The 18,111-nt window shown below is 53.4% G+C and overlaps 1 protein-coding gene across 2 annotated transcripts in view; it reads right to left on the bottom strand.

Annotated features, from left to right (window-relative positions):
* Window positions 1-2,130: 2,130 nt before the first annotated feature.
* The window catches only part of ZC3H18 (zinc finger CCCH-type containing 18), a 68,247-nt gene continuing 52,266 nt past the window's right edge, over window positions 2,131-18,111 (bottom strand). For both annotated transcript variants that reach the window (XM_055305516.1, XM_055305517.1), the window contains 10 exons: window positions 12,284-12,475; window positions 11,253-11,378; window positions 8,360-8,461; window positions 6,950-7,093; window positions 6,584-6,643; window positions 5,571-5,731; window positions 5,147-5,343; window positions 4,592-4,688; window positions 3,575-3,671; window positions 2,131-3,036 (listed from right to left, as the gene is read on the bottom strand). In XM_055305516.1, the coding sequence (XP_055161491.1) occupies window positions 2,823-3,036; window positions 3,575-3,671; window positions 4,592-4,688; window positions 5,147-5,343; window positions 5,571-5,731; window positions 6,584-6,643; window positions 6,950-7,093; window positions 8,360-8,461; window positions 11,253-11,378; window positions 12,284-12,475 (1,390 nt within the window). In that variant the 3' untranslated portion in view covers window positions 2,131-2,822. The remainder of the gene's footprint in view (window positions 3,037-3,574; window positions 3,672-4,591; window positions 4,689-5,146; window positions 5,344-5,570; window positions 5,732-6,583; window positions 6,644-6,949; window positions 7,094-8,359; window positions 8,462-11,252; window positions 11,379-12,283; window positions 12,476-18,111) is intronic.

The raw sequence follows: 18,111 nt of genomic DNA, 5'->3' as shown, positions 1-18,111 counted from the left end.
AGGGCCCGGGGGTCGGGGTTCTGGCCGGCCAGCGCGGACGCCGGAAGGATGCAGGGCGGGGGCCCTGGCGGCACCTCATTCCTGCGGGTGGCTGAGGCAAGCACAGAAGTCCCGGGTTGGGCAAGACTGGAAAGGCGCCCTCAGAGGAAGGCTGGAGGGAGTCCCTGAGGCGGTGTCCCCAGGGCCCCGCCCCCTAACCATGCCCCTCTCACCACAGGCCTCCTTCGGGCTGAAGCCCCAGGCCCTCCTGCTGCGTGAGGCTGCACGCTGGCCCTAGAGGGCCAGTGACCACTGCTACTTGGGGGGGGGATCTGGCGGGGGCTGCTGGGGGGAGCCCCTGGGGGAAACTTCTGGGGGGTTGCTGGGGGAGCTGGGGGGGGAACTGCTGGGGGGTTGCTGGGGGGCTGCTGGGGGGCTGCTTGGGGGCCTCTGGGGAAGCTGGGGCAGCCTCTGGGGGGAGCCCTTGAGGGGGGCAGGCAGCTGGCCACATGAGGGCTGCGGGGGCCGGAGGAGGCTCAGGCGCAGTGGGAGGCAGTGCAGGTACTACCATGAATGACCAGAGAAACCCACAGAAAAGTAACTTTCACCAAATGAGCCACCGCATTAGCCTGATGCGTTCACTCATAATGGAGATTGTATCTCGCATTTGAGTTGACAAAAATTACAAATTAAAAAATATAACTTTTTTTTAAGCCACTCAAAAGAGAGGAGGATGGAGGCTGTGGTGGCCACCGAGGCTTTGCCTGGGGAGGACAGGCTGGGGGGCATCAACAGGAGCAGGGTGGTCAGGGAAGGAGTGTGGGAGGGCCCAGGCATATGCTGCGCTGGGGGCCCAAGGGGAACACAGGCCTGGCCAGGACTGTCAAGAGTTCCAGGAACAGGAAACCGGGAACCGGGAGTGCAAAGGCTCTGGGGTGGGGGCAATGGCAAGCAGGTGGGGGTAGGGTGGGTCGGCATGTGTCACGTGGCAGTATTGCCCTGGCTGTGGCAACTGTACTTGGGCACAGGAATAGAGAGCCGTCTAGCAGATGGACAGGCCCTCAATTATCCCCACTATTTGCATGTTAACCTGCAGCCAGGATCTCAGCCATTGAGTTCTTGAGGATCCATTACCTCACAGAGACCTTCCTTATTCCAGATGCCTGGCCCAGAATGTTCTTTTCAGCAGACTGGGTGGGGGCAGGGCTGGTTCTGACTGTGGCCCTTGCCCCTTCCTGGACAGGCACCTCCTGAGTCTGGCCCAGAGGAGCCCTGAGTCCAGATGGCAAGTGCAAACCTGCTAGCCTCAAGCAGGCTGGGGTTGAGGGGACCAGGGCTGTGGCTCCAGCCTCTGTATCAGAGGCCAGTGCCAGGTCAACGGGTCAAGGATAGCCGAGCACAGGCAGCTTTGTGGTGGGCTCCCCACTTTAGAGAGGCCGTCACTGCCCAACTGGGCACAGAGCACCTAAGGACAGATTTGCCCCCCCCACATCCTGGCTTCTGGCTTGGTGTCCTCAAAGGCCACCCACTTGGGAGCATGGGAGTTCCCTTTACACCTGGCTGACACGATGGCAAACCAGATAAGCCAGGAGAAACTGCTGAAACACGTGATCAACTACTATGATGGAGGCATGACGTGAATGTGACACAGAGCACTGTCTACCCAGGAAGCCCGGCAGCACATTGGCCCCCCAGCCTGGGGGCAGAGGCCCAAGTGCACCTGTGAGCCAGATGGACCTCAGCAGGTCACACAGGCAGGGGAGAAGCCCCCAGCCTGGGAGCAGCAGCATGGGCTCTGGGGGGTTTGCATGCCAGCACTTACGGACTGTTTTAAAGCAATCTGAAGGCAGAAAGGCCCTGGGTCTGCTGACTGCAGAGAGTGTGGGGTGCTCTGAGGCCTTGCTGCTACTCTGCGAGCTCCATCCCCCAAGCAGGGGCTGCAGCAGCAGGGCAGCCCGCATGGCCCTCCCCATGGTGGACCCTACAGCATTGAGTGCCCAACAGCTTTGGGGGGGCGGCAGGGTTGGGGGCAGAGCCCCTGTGCTAGAAGCACCAAGGGTATCTCACTGGGGCCTCCCAGGGGCCACATGGGCATCGTGGTGGAGGTGGGGGCCCAGGCCCACGGAATCATCACCACCAGCACAAGACGGCTGTTTATCAAAATACTTTATTTTAGGAGACCCCTCAAAAAAAGACCCTCCACATTAGACAGACGCCCAACAACACCCTCAGCCTTTTTTTTTTTTTTTTGGTCTTTTCTGTATTTTTTTTTCCTTTTTAAATCAACTAAAACAATCTGATGCTTAAAATAAAAGACAGGAAATATTTCCCAATCGGACTTCAGTCAAGAATATATATCTATTTTTTTTTGACCCTGGGGTAGGGCAGGGGTGGGGAGGAGGCTGCTCAGGAGCATGTGGCACTCCCGGCCGGGAAGGAGCACGTGCGGAGGACAGGACTCGGGGCAGGCTGGCTGGCAGAGGGGAGGAAAGAGCACGGGCAGGCGGAACTGGACGCCTGGGACCCATCATTTACATAAAACAGGTGCTGTGTCTTGGCTCCTGCCGCCGGCCTGCCTGCCTGCCTGTCTGTCTGGCGGGACTTCTGCTCTGGGATGGGGCTGCTTCAGTCTGGTCTGGTCAGGAGAAGACCAGGATTCAGCATCATCTTCATCACATGTGGCTTCTTTTCCAGCTGAGAAACTTTTTTTTTCTTTTTTAATTTTTAAAAAGAATCACAGCCAAAATGAGACATTAACTTCAAAATCCAAGACGGCTGTGCTCACGCTAGTTATAAAAACACAAGAGTCTCTCACTGTGGCAGGGGCCGAGCCCACGGGGCCCCTACACCTTCCCGGGGATCTTGGCCCGCTTGCGCGCAATGGCGTCCTCCACGGCTTTGAGCTGCTTCAGGAGCTCCTCCCGCCGAGACAGCGTGCTGGCCTTCCCTGATTTGGTGCCGGTGGAGACGGTGCCTGCGGTGCCGGCATCAGGGGCTTTGCCAGGCACACTTGTGACCTTACTGGAGCTCTTGGACTGGGGTGACAACTGGCGCTTCCTGCGGTGGGGGGAGGGGGGCCGTCAGAGGGTCTGTTGGAGCCTCCCGTTGGGTGAGGACCCAGGGCCCTGGTGCTTGGTGGTCTGGCCTGGCCGCAGGGAGGTGTGCTTTCCTCCCACCTCAGTGGTGGAGAGTGAAGAGTGAAGGGGGCCTCGCTGACCCACCCCTCCTGCTTCTGGTGCTTCTCTGTGGCCTCCCCCTGCGGTGGGGAGAAACCCCATGCTGCTGACTCAGGAGGAGCCCTAAGGGCCGGGGCGTGTGGGGGGCTATACCCATCCGGACCATGCCCTCGAGCAGCGGGCTGGCAAGGGCGGGCCTCACAGCTGACCTCCTGTGAGAAAGAAGTCTGCCCTGCTTCCAAGGCTGACTGGGAAGGCAGTAGAAGCTGGGAGCTCTAGAAAGCGTCATGCCTCAGGCCCCTCATTCTGGGACCTGCTCCAGGGCAGGGAAGCTATGGCTGGCCCACCCTGAGGCAATGGCACCCATGTGGTCTGCCCAGGGGAAGGCGGTGGGGGGGGCGGGGTGGTGGTGCACTCACCGGTCCGGTGGGGCCACAGGCACCTTAGAATTCTGGCCTCTCTGCCGCTCTGGTTTTGGGGAGCCAAGTCTCCCACCTGACTTCCGGTCCCGAGAACCTGGATGACACAGGATGAGGTAAGACCGCACGGGCCCTGCCCACAGTGCGCTGGTGTGCACGGACAGGGTTGGGGCAGCCTGGCCGGGTGCCCAAGACACCATCCCTGTGTCACGGTGGCTCAGTACCACCTGCTTGCTCTCACAGGAAGAGGCAGAAGGCAGAGCCAGTCAGAAACAAGGGACAGGGGAGTGCTGGTCACGTCAGAGAGTGAAAAGCCCAAGAGCCCACAGAGGCCGAGGTGAGGGCCGGCCACCAAGCTGCCACTTATCAAACACTAAGACACTCATCGTTCATGCCTTTGAACTGAGAACAAACAGGCGGGACAAAGAAGTGAAACCAGGAAGTCAGGACAGTTCACACCGCTGTCCAGTGAGCATGGGGGCCCGTGTGAGGGCGGTGGGGGTGTCAGTGCCTAGGTGGGCATATCAGGGACCTGGGCTCGCTGGCACGGGCCAGGGGTGCCCCCTCCTGCTCCTGTCAGGCCTCTCTGCCCCCTTTTAGGGTGGAATGATGGCTGTGTGCTAGCGATTGACACCACCTGGCAAATGACTGGAATTGGACTTTTGGTGTAGCCACGCTGAGCCCCTTGCCTGCCCTCTGCACACCCCCCCAAGTCCACGCACCCTGTGCTATCACAGAGAGGAGGATGAACCACCTCCTGGCAGCCAGACAGTGGAAATATTAAAAAAACAATGACAGTCTTAACTTTTGTTCATTTGAAATGTGGTTATTTTTTATAAAAAAAAGTTACTTGTGTTAAAATACAGTAACTTTGTTACTATTATTCTCACATCAATAATTCTAACACCTTACCCCAGTAACTACACAAGTGGAAGTGCCCCAGGGCTCAGAGCTCTCCAGAGCTTGTGGGGTCCCAGCCCCTCCACCCTCCTGGTCCTGTGACCACTGGAGACTCACCTCGGTCTGGGGATAAGTTAGCTCGCTTGGCCGGAGGAGGGCTTTGCCTGTCTTTGTCTGATGGTTCATAGCGCTTCCTGCTCCCTTTATCAGCCGCCTGGAACCGAGGTGGGAGCACAGTGAGGATGGCGGGCTGAGCTGTTGGCCAAGGTGGTGACAATCCCCACCCCCCCGTCCTCCTCTGGGTGTTCTTGGAGCCCCATGGGAAGCAAGTCCCGGGCTTTCAGGCCTTCATTCTCTGCAGCAAAAGTGCCTGCAGAGACACTGTTCCCTGAGGCCGTCAGCCCCATTTGAGACCCCAGGGGACATCAGCTCACATAAGCCAGGTCACATGAAAGGCACCCTAGGAGAGCACCCACCACCCTGGGATGTTCTCATCTCGTAGGACATGCTATTGGGCTTGGTCACCTGACACCCATGGATCCTATATTGGGGCAGCAGCACAAGCAGGTTGCTGACCAGCCTCAATCCCAGGAGTAAACTGGCCCCAGAGACCAGGGTGGCCCCAAGGAGCTGGGCTGCTAGAAGTGGCAGCAGCAGTGGCCACGGCCTCACCTTGTTCAACAGTGTCAGCTTGATCTCCTTATGGGCGACGAATGTGCCCTGCTGGGGCTGCCCTGGAGGCGCCTGCTGGGGGGCTGTGGGCTGTTGGGCTTTGCTGCCAGTGGAAGGCTTTGAGGACTTGGGGAGCTGTGCAGACGGGTCCCTTTTCCGTTTATCCTCTTTAACCCCATCTTCTTTCTTTGACTTTCCTGCCAACAACAAATGCTAAGTCATAGTCGCCATCCTGGCACAGTGGTTTCCTGTGGGCCACTGGTGGAGGGACGTGCCATCTGTAGGCAACGATTCCGTGGGACAGAGCTGGGAGGACCCTGTGCTTTCTGTTTAACCAAGTGAGGCTGTGTGCACACCCTCTTTCCACGAAGGGCCTGCCCGCCTCTGCAGCCACAATGCCCAGGACATGAGGAGCCCCCTGTACCTTTCTCCTTCTTGGTCTGGGCTGGGGTGGGGGACCGCGAACTTGCTGAGGACACGGGGCTGGCCAGGTCTGCGTACATGTCGTCTGAGTCCACGCTGTGCACTGAGCTACTACTCGACGTGGCGCTGGACACCGAGGAGACGCTGCTCACGCTCAGGGACCTGGACACACACAAGCACATCTGCACCCACATGGCCCTGACTGGGAGATGGCGGGGGGCCAGTGTTCACAGGAGCTGGAGTGGGTGTCCACGTCCACCTTCCCGTTTCCAGTTCTGAGGAACATGTACCACCAAACTGGAGATTTCAGGGGGTCCTCTGGGTGGTTTAAAGGTGCCCAAGGGTGAGGGGACGCCCCTGTCGTGGAGTTAAGGGCCCTTGCACAAATGAGCAGCTGCCCTATGTGCTGGGCAGCGTGTATATGATGCATCAGGCTGGTGACAACAGAGCTGGGTGCCCAGGTAATAAGGCCTGAGAAAGGGGAGGGTTTTGCCCTGCAATTCCACCAGATATCAGTGCAGAGGCCGCCCAGGCCCAGCACGTGGCTCTGGAAAGCACAGAGCCGGCAGCCAGCTCTCGCTGTGAGGACATGCCACACGGCAGGCCACTGAGTCCTATCACTCTCAGAAAATACTCAAAGGATCAGGGGAGAAAGGAAGGGCCAGTTTTCTGTAAAGCCTGGGTCTTTAAACCTCTTTTAGGAAGATCTGGGCAAATGTATAAACCACCTACTGCTGAGAAATCAAGAATGATGAATACAGGAATCTAAGGATGGATCTGACACCGATTTCTTTTCAAACAGCTCAAAAGCAGAATTCTTTCCTACTTATTCTTTTCTCACGTTTTGCTACGGCCATCTGCCAGGCTCCCCAGCATGAGGCCTGTGGGGCACCTGTGCATGCTTGTGGCTGCCTGTGTGAGCCAGTCCCCGCCATGCCCGTGGCAGGTGCTTGGGCTGAGCGGGGAGGTGGTCAGGGTTTGGGTGGCCAAGGCCGAGGAGGTGTTGACAATGACCTGGATCTGGAGCTAGAGCCGCTGTAGCTGCTGCCGCTGCCGCTGCCACTGATGGTCCGCCTGCAACACAGAGGAGCCCTGCCAGTGCCGCTGTTGTGGTGCCCCCAGAACCCAACTCCCAAGTACACAGGGCTCTGCTTGCTTGTAAGGGCTCTTTTTCCTCAAGAGAAAGATGCCAACCCTCTCCCTGGCGTCAAGGGGGGCCAGTGTTCTGCACAACCACATCTGCTGTCCTTAGGTACTGGTGCCACCCGATGTGCTCAGGAGGAAGCTAAGGCTCAGGTACGTGATGTGACTGGATAGCCATAAGGAGACAAGGACCAAACACCAGTCCCCCCCACCCCACCCCAATGCCTGTTCTCTCACCTCCTGGGGGGGCTCCTAGCTTGTCGCTCCCTCCTCCTGGCTTCCCGAGGGTCTCCTGGCTTGGCAGGCTCAGGGGCTGGAGCAGTGGTTTTGGGAACCTGTGCTGGGGCTGGCGGTGGGACTGGCTTCTTCACTGACTTCTCTCTGTGACGGGAAATAGAGAGAGGTCACACCTGGCCCCACAGATGGGAGGACAGGTCCATGTGAAGAGCCCTTGAGAACCACCTGCTTTCCTGACCCTGGCTGCTTCAACCCAGCCCTGTGGGGAAGGATGGACCTCCCAGGGCACCAGAGCTGTTCATGCTGGGGACCCACACTGCATTATACAGAATGGCCCCAAAAGCTTTTCTGTGTTGTCAATGGGAGGAGGATACCCTGCCGATCATTCCAGCAGCACTGAACACTCATGGTTCAGGTGGAATTATCGTGAAACAAAGTCTTGGGCAAAAGCAAGCTGCACAGCACAGTGTCGGGTGAGTTAAGATCTGTGCAGATGGAGACGCATGCACAAGCTTGCCTCCTGTGCAGTCTAGATGTGGGGTGGCCTCACATGTTTGCTAAGCCCACCAAATGGCACAATTTAGATGAACATGGTACCCCTGACATAAGTTACACCACAATACTGTTCACTTTTGAAGAGTGAGTAACTCCGGATTCCCTATGTGCTCACGAGGCCTGTTGGCAGACTCCATTCAGGATGAAAATCTGCCATGTGGAGCATTTTAGCACTGGCCACCCATTGAGTGCCCAGCTATCAGCTGCTAAGTGAGCAATAAATGCAAGGACAAGTGACAGAGCAGAGCCCGTCTGCTCACATGTGCCCTGCCCTCGCCATGCAAGCAGAAGGGTCAACTCCACTTCTGGTTGCCTTTCTGTGCTCTGCAGTGCTCTGGAAGAAAGCCCACTGTCATTCTGGGGTAGTGTGGGCAAGGTACGGCTGCAACCCGAGATACGGCATGTCAGGTGTTGTGACGTCTGTCTGGGAAGTTCCAGATGTTTCTAATACATGACACATCTGTTGACAAGGATCAATGTGACCCATTCCAGGAGCAGCAAATGTGAACGAGACCAGTCTAGCGGAGCCACCCCTTTCCACACATCCCAGACACAGTCCTAGAAGCGCACCAGGAACCATCTCCCTCCTGCTTGCTGGAGAAGAACTGTGGTGCTTGCTCCTTGCAGGTGAAGTGGTCTAACCCCAAGAAGCATGGCCATCACCATGGTGCACCAGGTGCAGGCATACCAACGTGCATGTGGACCCAATGTCCAAATGGCATGAAGTGAGAGGCGGCCCCTGGATCCTGGTCCCCTGACCCCTCTGTCCATCTTCCAAGGGGTCTTCCTGGGGTTTCTTTACAGATGCAACAGGAGAGAGACAGAACAGGAGAGCCTGCCCCATGGGGCACTTACCCTGCTTTCCCAGGAGGCGGAACAGGCTCCCCCTTTGTTCTCACAGGTCTGTGTGGGGAAGGCGTTGGAGACGGGGAAGGGGATGAGGAGAAGGAGCGGGACCTAGGGAGGAAACGGGAGCATGAAAGGGGAATGCCATGGTACATGGGTCCACACCCAAGCACACCAGGTACACAGCCCACAGTACTGCAAACCTCTACTTAGCTGCCTCATATATGTAAAATGGCTTCCAGGCAGTTCTTGGTCCCTTCCTAAGATACTGAGGGGAAAGAGTAACCAGGCGGATGGATCCTGCACAAGGCCACATGCTCTGCGTTGCTGTGAAGCCCGGCAAGTACACAGTGGCACAAGTAGGACAGAGGCCAAGTGAGGGAGCACAGCACCAAGGCTCAGGTGGCAGGAAGGTGGGGGGTGGTGATCTGGGACCCGCCAGACCCGGGAAGTGTTTGTGCTCAAGTAAATGGTGGTGGGCTCTGGTTTCAGGTGTCAGCAGCACAGACAGAGTTCCAAGGCAGGGATGCGGACCAGGAAACTATGGAGGCCACCCCGGTCAGGCTGATGACCTATCACAGGATCCAGCATAACATCCCACAGGAGGCAAGCCTCCAAAAGGCTCCTGGGTTGTTGGTTTAACTGTCGTGTACAACTCAACATTTTCAGCCAAGCAACAGACCAAAGAAATAAGGTAGGGCATGGAGGAAATGTGTGCTTCATCAGGATGGGGCTGCCTGCCACAGGAGACAGGAAGGGACACCTCAGCTAAGTGCCCTCCTCTGTGTTGTCTTCATGGCTGATGCCCATGTGTGGCCACCACACTGTCAGACCACCATCCCCGGCCACGCAGGCCCACCCAGGAGCTGGTGGGGTGTGGGCTGGGGAGAGGTCTGCTGGGAGCAGACATTTTGAGCACGTCCTGGGCAGGGGGCAGCAGGGCTTTAGAGGTGACCTAAGAGGGCAGGTCAAGTGGCCAAGAACCTGTCTCAGCTGACTCTGAGAAAATGGCTGAGAAGACTCTGTCGTGGTGTGAGACTGTTTTAAAACTTATGAGGGAAATGCTCTGGAACGCAGGGCTGGTCCTGAGTGTGGTTTCTTCAGAGCTGGGTGACCAAGATGCCTCCCAAGAAGGGCAGCCAGGTCCCCGCCCACCTCTCAGTGCCGTCCGGGCACCTGTAGTAGAGGCAGCGCCCTGCCCCCCTGGCACCATTATCATTTCCAAAATTTCTAAATTTCTCAGTGTGGCCTCAGGCTTCTTCCCCACAGCTTACTGGCCTTGTTTGCTAAACGAAGCCACACAGATCCTATGGCCAACGATGTTCTGATGGAGAGCCTTTCCATCTTCCATCTTACCTCCTACAGGCAGCATTCCCTGACTGCCCCATGCCTCGTAGCCTTCATCTGTATCCCTGGCCACAAGGTTGTGAGACTCCAGCACCCATGGCTGACCCTCTAGAACCCCTGAGAAAAAGGGTCGCATTTCTTTCTCACTGCTATTGGTGTGTACAAGATTCAACAATTACAGGAGGTCCCACATAATTGACTCCAATTGTTTTACACCCCCCCACTAAGAATGTTACCTTGACCATCAGATTCAGAAGCTCCAATGACCTCTTAATGGTGTTCTTTTTTTTTTTTTTTTTAAAGATTTTGTTTATTTATTCATAGAAATGCAGAGAGAGAGAGGCAGAGACACAGGCAGAGGGAGAAGCAGTCTCCATACAGAGAGCCTGACATGGGACTCGATCCAGGGTCTCCAGGATCATGCCCCGGGCTGCAGGCGGCGCTAAACCGCTGCGACACCAGGGCTGCCCTCTTAATGCTATTCTAATCGTCTCTACAACTGTCCTCAAGGAAGAAAATCTGCCAGGAAGGGGCACCACCGTGGGACGGATCGATTTATTCCAAGAACATTCATCTATCTGGTGACACGCTTCCCGAAGAAGTGTGCATGTCTATGTGCGGGTGCAGTCCTGCTTAAGGACTGCAACCATGAAGTCTCTGGTCCAATCCTCGTCCTGGCCTTCCAGGGGAGCTGCACTGCCCCCTCTGTGTGTATGGAGACAATGCAGCTGCAGGGGTGCAGCGTGGAGCAGAAGTGCACTACATGGTTTTGGGGTACAGTGGAGGAGGCCCCCACACGGGCCATCCTCCACTCTCCACCTTCCTCTGGCCTTGGACCTCTGCTCTGCTAACTCAACCCCAAATGGGGTGAAGGGAAAGGAAAGGGAGCCAGGGGTCTCCCTGTCTCAGCACCTCCTGCAGGTGGGACATGTGGGTGCAGGGGAATAGCAGGAACAGAGGCCCTGAACAGTCATGTCTGTTATGTGATTCAACGACTTTGTTCTACATGAATGGTAACGAAGAATTCTCTAAAACTTCAGTTTGTCTATTCTCAGTGGGGAAAGTACACATATTATTTGATCTTTCTAGAAACGTCTAATAGAACTTTCTGTGAAGAGGGAAATGTCTACTATCTGAACACTCCAAGGTAGGGCTCACGCACATTTTAAAATTTTAACTGTATTAGAATGTGAATTACCACACGTGCTAGTGGCCCAGGGGAGAGCGCAGGTACACAGGATGTGGCCGGACAGTGGCCTTATTCCGGATTTTGGCACACCCACAGACAGGCCCGTGTAAATGCTTCTGAGCTGCCCCCTGCCATGTGCTCTGGGCACCCCGAGCCCCCAGTTCTTGCAGTCTGATATCTGGTAACTCACCATACATTCTTCCTTAGAAGTGACCATGAAAATGCAGAGCTTAGACTGTTCTGAGAATAGCTGAGTACCTAGAAGGACACTGTCAGGCAGAAACATGCTGTTCTGCAGCCAACTGTAGGCGACCTGGGCTGCACAGAGGCACCCACACTCACTGCACCTGTCAGCCCTGAGCGTACCTGGACCGGCTGCCTGAGAATGAGCTGTGTCTGGAAGACCGGCTGGAGTAGGAGCTGTAGGAGGAGGAGCGGGAGCGGGAGCGGGACGACCCCGAGCCAGAGTAAGATGATGACCGTGACGATGACCTAGAGTTTCCAAGAACAAAAGTGGGAGAGGGGCCAGCCTTCTACCTCTAGCCTGCCCACTGGTGCCGACCTGCTTATCCTCAGGTGCAGACCCAGAGGACAGGGCTACACGCTTGCTAAGCCACCATCACCCCACCCCCTGCCAACGCCTACTCCCCACCACCAATGTCCCCCTGGTACCGGCCTTGCAGCCACCCGCCTACCCCCACCTGCCCTTTGGACACCTCTGTGGGCAGGCTGCAGTCCAATCTCCCTTCTGGTGGAAATAATGTTTAGAAACCATGATGTGGGTATGGCTATACTCATTACTGCTAAGGGACAGCTCCCAGGCAGGCCCTGGGTGGACAGAGCCAGGACAGGTGAGCCCACCAGTATAGACACGTGTATTTCTTTACCTGCCCATCTGTGTAAGTAATGAAAGCCCTGGATCGACACTGACCTCCCCAGTCCCTGCCCAGCACAGTGGGCCCCTATCAGCCTCCCGCCACCCACCATCTCCCTGTTTGTTCAGACCTGGTGTATGCTCTGCAGCCTGAACTGACAGGATCAAGAACAGGGCTGACTCTATGATAAGGCTTATGCCATGCTTCTGGCCTTTTGCCTCATGGGGTCTCTCCCAGAGTGAATAGGAGAGCTTATTCCCTTGATGCTTCCTTGCCAGGTCTGTGCTCCATCCTGGATTGTCAACATGCTGGCTGATCTCAACTGTTTATTTTGGGGGTGTGAAGCCTTACTGAGGTTCTAAGCATCAGTTCTGTTTGCTGATGATGATCTAACACCTCAGTTAATAAATCTCTGCTGGACAAACAGATGCCCCTTGAATCCTACTGACTGCCCTCACCAGGACGGTGCAGCCCTCCGGTGGCGTTTATGAACCAGCCATTATGACTAGGTGGCCTCCTTACCTGGAGGAATTGGAGGCAGAAGCCGAAGAGGCTGATGTTTTCCGACGCCTTCGTGCCCGGCTAGGAGAGACGGACACCCCAAGTTTCTTCTTGGGAGACTTGGACCGGCGCCAAGGGTCCTTCCACTCATCTGCTCGCTTCACCTGTGGCCCTGCAGCGGCGGCCTCCTTCTTTGGTGGCTCAGTTTGACGGCTAAAATCACAAAGGTTATTAGCAACTTTGGGGCCACCTTCTATGACAGCAGTGCTGTTTGGTGAAGGAAACCGAGAGGCAGGATCGTGGCATAAGCACCTTCTTCAGGGGAAGCCTGACAAGTAAAGGGTCATCTACAGAGGCAGCAGAACTCACTCCACACATGGTCTCCATGCACACGCATCCTTCCTGGAGGGACATCCGTCTCTCTCCTTCAGGGTAACTGAACATGCCGGTACTTACTTTTATGGGTGTGATGACTTACTGAATTCCCCACCATACTGCAAACTCTGGGAAGGATGGGGTGGCCTTGTCCAACAGGCTCTTTCCAGAGCTGACACACAGTAAGTGCACAACAAATACTTAAAGGGTAATGAAGTTTTTATTGCCAACAGCTCTATGGTCAACTCATCTTCGACAGAGTGGGAAAGAACATCCAATGGGAAAAAAAAAAGTCTCTTCAACAAATGGTTTTGGGAAATTTGGACAGCCACATGTAGGAGAATGAAATGGACCATTTCCTTACACCATACACAAAAATAAACTCGAAATGGATGAAAGACCTAAATGTGAAGCTGGAGTCCATCAAAATCCTAGTGGGAAAAAAAAAAATCCCAGAGGAGAACACAGGCAGCAACTTCTTGCTAGACACATCTCTGAAGGCAAGGGAAACAAAGGCAAAAATGAACTACTAGGACTTCAATCAAGATAAAAAGCTTCTGCACAACCAATAATCGACAAAACCAAAGAAAACCTACAGAATGGGAGATGATATTTGCAAATGTCTTATCAGATAGACGGCTAATATCCAAAGTCTATGAAGAACTTATCAAACTCAGCACCGAATAAACAAAAAAAATCCAATCAAGAAATGGGTAGAAGACAAGAACAGACATTTCTCCAAAGATAACATACACATGGACAAGCATATGAAAAAATGCTCCATATTACTCGGCATCAGGGTAACACAAATCAAAACCACGATGATATATCACTTCACACCAGTCAGAATGGCTAAAATTAACAAGTCAGAAAGCAACAGATGTTGGTGAGGATGCAGACAAAGGAGAACCCTCTTACACTGCTGGTAGGAATGCAAGCTGGTGCAGCCACTGTGGAAACCAATATGAAGGTTCCTCAGAAAGTTAAAAATAGAGCTACCTTACAGCCCAGTAATTGCACTGCTAGGGATTTACCCCAAAGATGTAGATGTAGTGATCCTAAGGGGCACTTGCACCCCAATATTTATAGCAGCAGTGTCCACAATAGCCCAGATGTCCTGTGACAGATGAATGGATAAAGAAGATGTGGTCTATATATACAATGGAATATTACTCAGCCATCAGAAAGAATGAACTCTTGCCATTTGCAACTATGTGGATAGAACTAAAGGATATTATGCTGAGCGAAATAAGTCAGAGAAAGATAAATACCATATGATGTCACTCATCTAGAATTTTTAAAAAAAGTATTTATTTATATTAGAGAGGGAGAGTATGCGTGCACAAGCCAGGGGAGAGGCAGAGAGAGAGGGAGAAACAGACTTCCCTGCTCAGCAGGGAGCCTGATGCAGGGCTTGATCCCAGGACCCTGGGACGATGATCTGAGCCAAAGGCAGATACTTAACTGATGGAGCCACCCAGGCACCCCTCATGTGGAATTTAAGAAATAAAACACATGAACATAAGGGGGGGGAAGGAGAGAGGGAAGCAAACCATAAGAGACTCTTAGAATAAACTGAGGGTTGATGGAGGAGAGGTACGTGGGGGATTGGATAGATGGGGGATGGGCACAAAGGAGGGCACCTGTTAGGGTGAGCACTGGGTGTTCTACAGAAGTGATGAATCACTGAATTCTACTCCTGAAACCAGTATTGCACTGTATATTAACTAACTAGAATTTAAATAAAAATTGAAAACTAAGAGTACTTTTGTTTTTATGTGCATGAGAAATCTGGTGAATCATTAAACCCAAGCCTTAAACAGTTCCTTTATTCTCTGAAGTTTGAAGAGACTGGTTTAATTCACCCAGAAAATACTGTGATCAAAGCCCCAGAGAGTGAGGAGATGGTGGCCCAGAGACTGTCAGAGGTGCTTCTACATGACAGGCATTAATGCAAGCATCAGGAATGAGGGCTAGAGGACCAGTGGGAGGGACTTACCAGGCTCGAGGAACAACCTCCCCCAAATCCCCATGGGGCTGCATCAGTGGTAACTACAGGTGGGCAGAATGATCACCTGGAAGTGAGCCAAGGCTGACATGGGAAAGGCACACTCTATGGTGGCCAGCAGACCACCAGCAGAACCCAGGAGCCCTCCTTAAAGGGGTAGGGAGGCAGCCAGATAGTCCTGAAAGGGAGAGCACATCCACTTTTCCAGGACCTTAGGATGGAGACCGTGGGAGTAGGGAGCTCAGCAGCCCTTGGGAGGAGACCCAGCACCAGTTAGGGCGCCCAGTGCCCATAGATGCACCTCACAAACTAAAACCTTCTCACACTTAAAAAGGAGCCAAAGTGTAGGATTCTAGACAACTAGCAGTAGTTTAATAAAGAGGTATCTGCTGGTCCCATGATATGTATTTTTTATTTTATTTTTTAAAGGTTTTATTTATTTATTCACGACAGACACAGAGAAAGAGAGAAGCAGAGACACAGGCAGAGGGAGAAGCAGGCTCCATGCAGGGAGCCCGACGCGGGACTTGATCCCAGGTCTCCAGGATCACACTCCGGACCAAAGGCAGCACTAAACCGCTGGGTCACCAGGACTGCCCTATATGTATTTTTAAAAATCAAACAGTTAAAAAGTTCATTTAAAAGTTTTAGAAAACAGAGAAAATAAAAACAAGGAAATAAAAATCCCATTATCTCGTTCTGCAGACACAGCCAACATTTAGCACCACTGCATTTCCTTTGCACCTGTATTCTCTTTGTCTCGATCAACAGTCACACACACACACCCACTGCAGACACAACTGCAACCTGTCCAGTGGCTGCACCTCTTCTGTGGCGTCCGCCCCTGCAGATCTGCTCTTCCTAGACCATGTGATAATCTACCCCCTATGCTACAGCAACTCAACATTTCTACACTATTAGCCATTTCTAACTTTAAAGGAAACCACAACATTAAAATCACTCTTTACATAGACATCTTTAGGGACAGTGTTTTCTAAGGGCAAACCCTTAAGAAGTGGAATCAGCAGGTCCAAGGAAACGAACCCTTTTTGCAGGCTCTTGGTAAGCTGTTGAGTATTCTCCCCAAAGAAAAACCCACCTGTGCTCACTCGGCAGCCTCAGGGTGCCCACTCTGACTCACTGTTGACAATCCTGGGTTCTTGTGTCACCAGGGAAGCCACCAAGTCAAGCCCCAACCATGGCAATGGCACACATAGAAGAGGCTTCACGGCCTCTGGTGGTGGCTGTGGCTGGCGGGCTGCCCTGAGCTCTGGCACTCCCTATCAGTCGTGGCCACATTTCTAGGAAGCTTTTTATGTATGGAGGAATGCTGTACTGTCCTGTCTGTTCCCAGCCACGTGTTTTTTACTGGTGGTAGTGGCAGAGCCAACTGTTTCCCTCTCTTGCTGGCTCATAGGTCCTTCTGCACCCAGCCATATTCGCTTGGGTTTTTCTTCTAGGTGATCCAGAGTTTCCTTCCTTTTTGTAAAACTCCACTCTTTGGTGTGCCAGGGATTTGTGGTTTCAGTGAGTGTTATGTCCCATAGAGCATGAGGGGACAGTTCCCACGACACTGACTGGCCAGCTCCTCTCTGAGGGGCTGTCCCTGCCCTGCAGGGGGTCTCACTCTGTGGGGGCTGCTCTCTCATGACCTACCTGCTACTTCCCTTCCAGGATCATCCCTGCAGGGGGACTCACAATACAGTCAGAATTCTCAAACTTCTTGCTGTGTCCTGTGCTTGCTCCCCTGTGTGTGTGGAGGGAGCATCAGCAGCTGTGGCAAAACCTGCCCACCCTGCCCACTAGGCTTTCGGTGGGAATGGTTATTTACTCATGTCTTCTTTCATGGGTGTAGCAAAGGAAAATCATTCTTCCTAAGAGGCCCTGCCTTTCCAGGGTAGATTTTTAGTTGCTGTGGATTCCCTACCACCAGCATCTTGGCTGCCATGAGGCTTCACTGTGGCCATCTACTTATATTCCATCATAATACATAAAAACTGTCACCTGTTAATATTTGCAGAACAACGAGCGAGTTCCAAGTCTGTTTCTTGTGAAGAATCCCACATCAGAAGTAACCAACATTTAAAAGTATCCTAAGGACACAGTAACTTGAAGTATAAAATCCCTGTTACGTTGGCCCTAAACCCTAAGAATGACTGCCACCCAAGCTCCTAAGCGTGTCCTCCTGGAAAAATAATCCCAGGAGGAGGTGAAACCTGTTTGTCAACTCCAGCCTGTCCCAGGCCATCCTGGAGCTGTCACCTTCCTAGATTCTGCATTCCTCTCGTCCTAAAAATGCAACAGGAGAAGAGCTCAGCCACTAAGTTTTCACTGGTCATCAGAAGCGCCTAGCTCCACTGGTCTGCAGTTCCTCTAACAGGGCCACAGAGTAGATGGACAGACTCCTGATGCAGCCATGACTGTACTACAGGGGGAGAAAGGCCAAAAGGTCATACCCATCACAGCACAGAAAAATCCACCGAGGCCGAGAGGAGGGGCCAAAGCAGGCTGCTCAGAGTCAGCATTTCCTCTGCAGGGAAGGAGGGGTGACAGTCTGGGCTTCACTCTGAGCTGCCCTTTCACCAGTGCCAGCACAGGGCTGGAGGGGTCATGAGTGCCCTGAACCCTGCCACCATGCCCCACGCCACCAGCCAGCACCACTGTCCCTCTGAAGGGCTGCTACCAGGCCTGGGAGTGACCCCATGATCCCATGGAACAGACTCCCCAAAGTGTGGCAAATGGGGTCCCTGATTTTAATTAATCTGTAGAGAGGCAGCCATTTTTTGTTTTTAATTTTAAATTTTTTAAAGATTTTATTTTATTATTTTTTTAAGGTTTTATTTATTTTTTCATGAGAGACACAGAAGAGAGAGAAAGAGAGACAGAGACACAGGAGGAGGGAGAACCAGGCTCCATGTCGGGAGCCCGACGCAGGACTCGATCCAGGGACTCCAGGATCATGCCCTGGGCCAAAGACAGGCGCCAAACCTCTGAGCCACCCAGGGATCCCCCATTTTTTTTTTTTAATTTAATTTCTACCATGACTCACCAGGACAAATGATCTGGCTTGTTATATGGAAATGATGTAGTTTCCTCTTAAAATGTATTTAAGCTTGGGAACTGGATACAGAAAACCATGTGGGTGGCACAAGAACGAAGTAGTTCAGGAGCACGCTGAGTGAGGGGACCCTTCTGCAAACCACCAGACTCAAATACTGCTGAGCTGGGGCACAGATTTGGTGACCCTGACCAGGGAGAAACAATTTCAGACTTGGACACAAAACTGGAACCCTCAGGACACCTGGGTGGCTCAGCGGTTGAGTGTCTGCCTTTGGCTCAGGATGTGATCCCGGTCTAGGATTCAGTCCCACATGGGGCTCCCTGCAGGGAGCCTGCTTCTCCCTCTGCCTGTGTCTCTGCCTCTCTCTGTGGGTCTCTCATGAATAAATAAATAAAATCTCAAAAA

Source organism: Nyctereutes procyonoides, unplaced genomic scaffold (assembly GCF_905146905.1).
Source record: "Nyctereutes procyonoides isolate TBG_1078 unplaced genomic scaffold, NYPRO_anot_genome, whole genome shotgun sequence".
Classification (NCBI taxonomy): Eukaryota; Metazoa; Chordata; class Mammalia; order Carnivora; family Canidae; genus Nyctereutes; species Nyctereutes procyonoides.
Note: the sequence above shows the minus strand (reverse complement) of the source record. Positions and strands in the feature narration are given on the sequence as shown.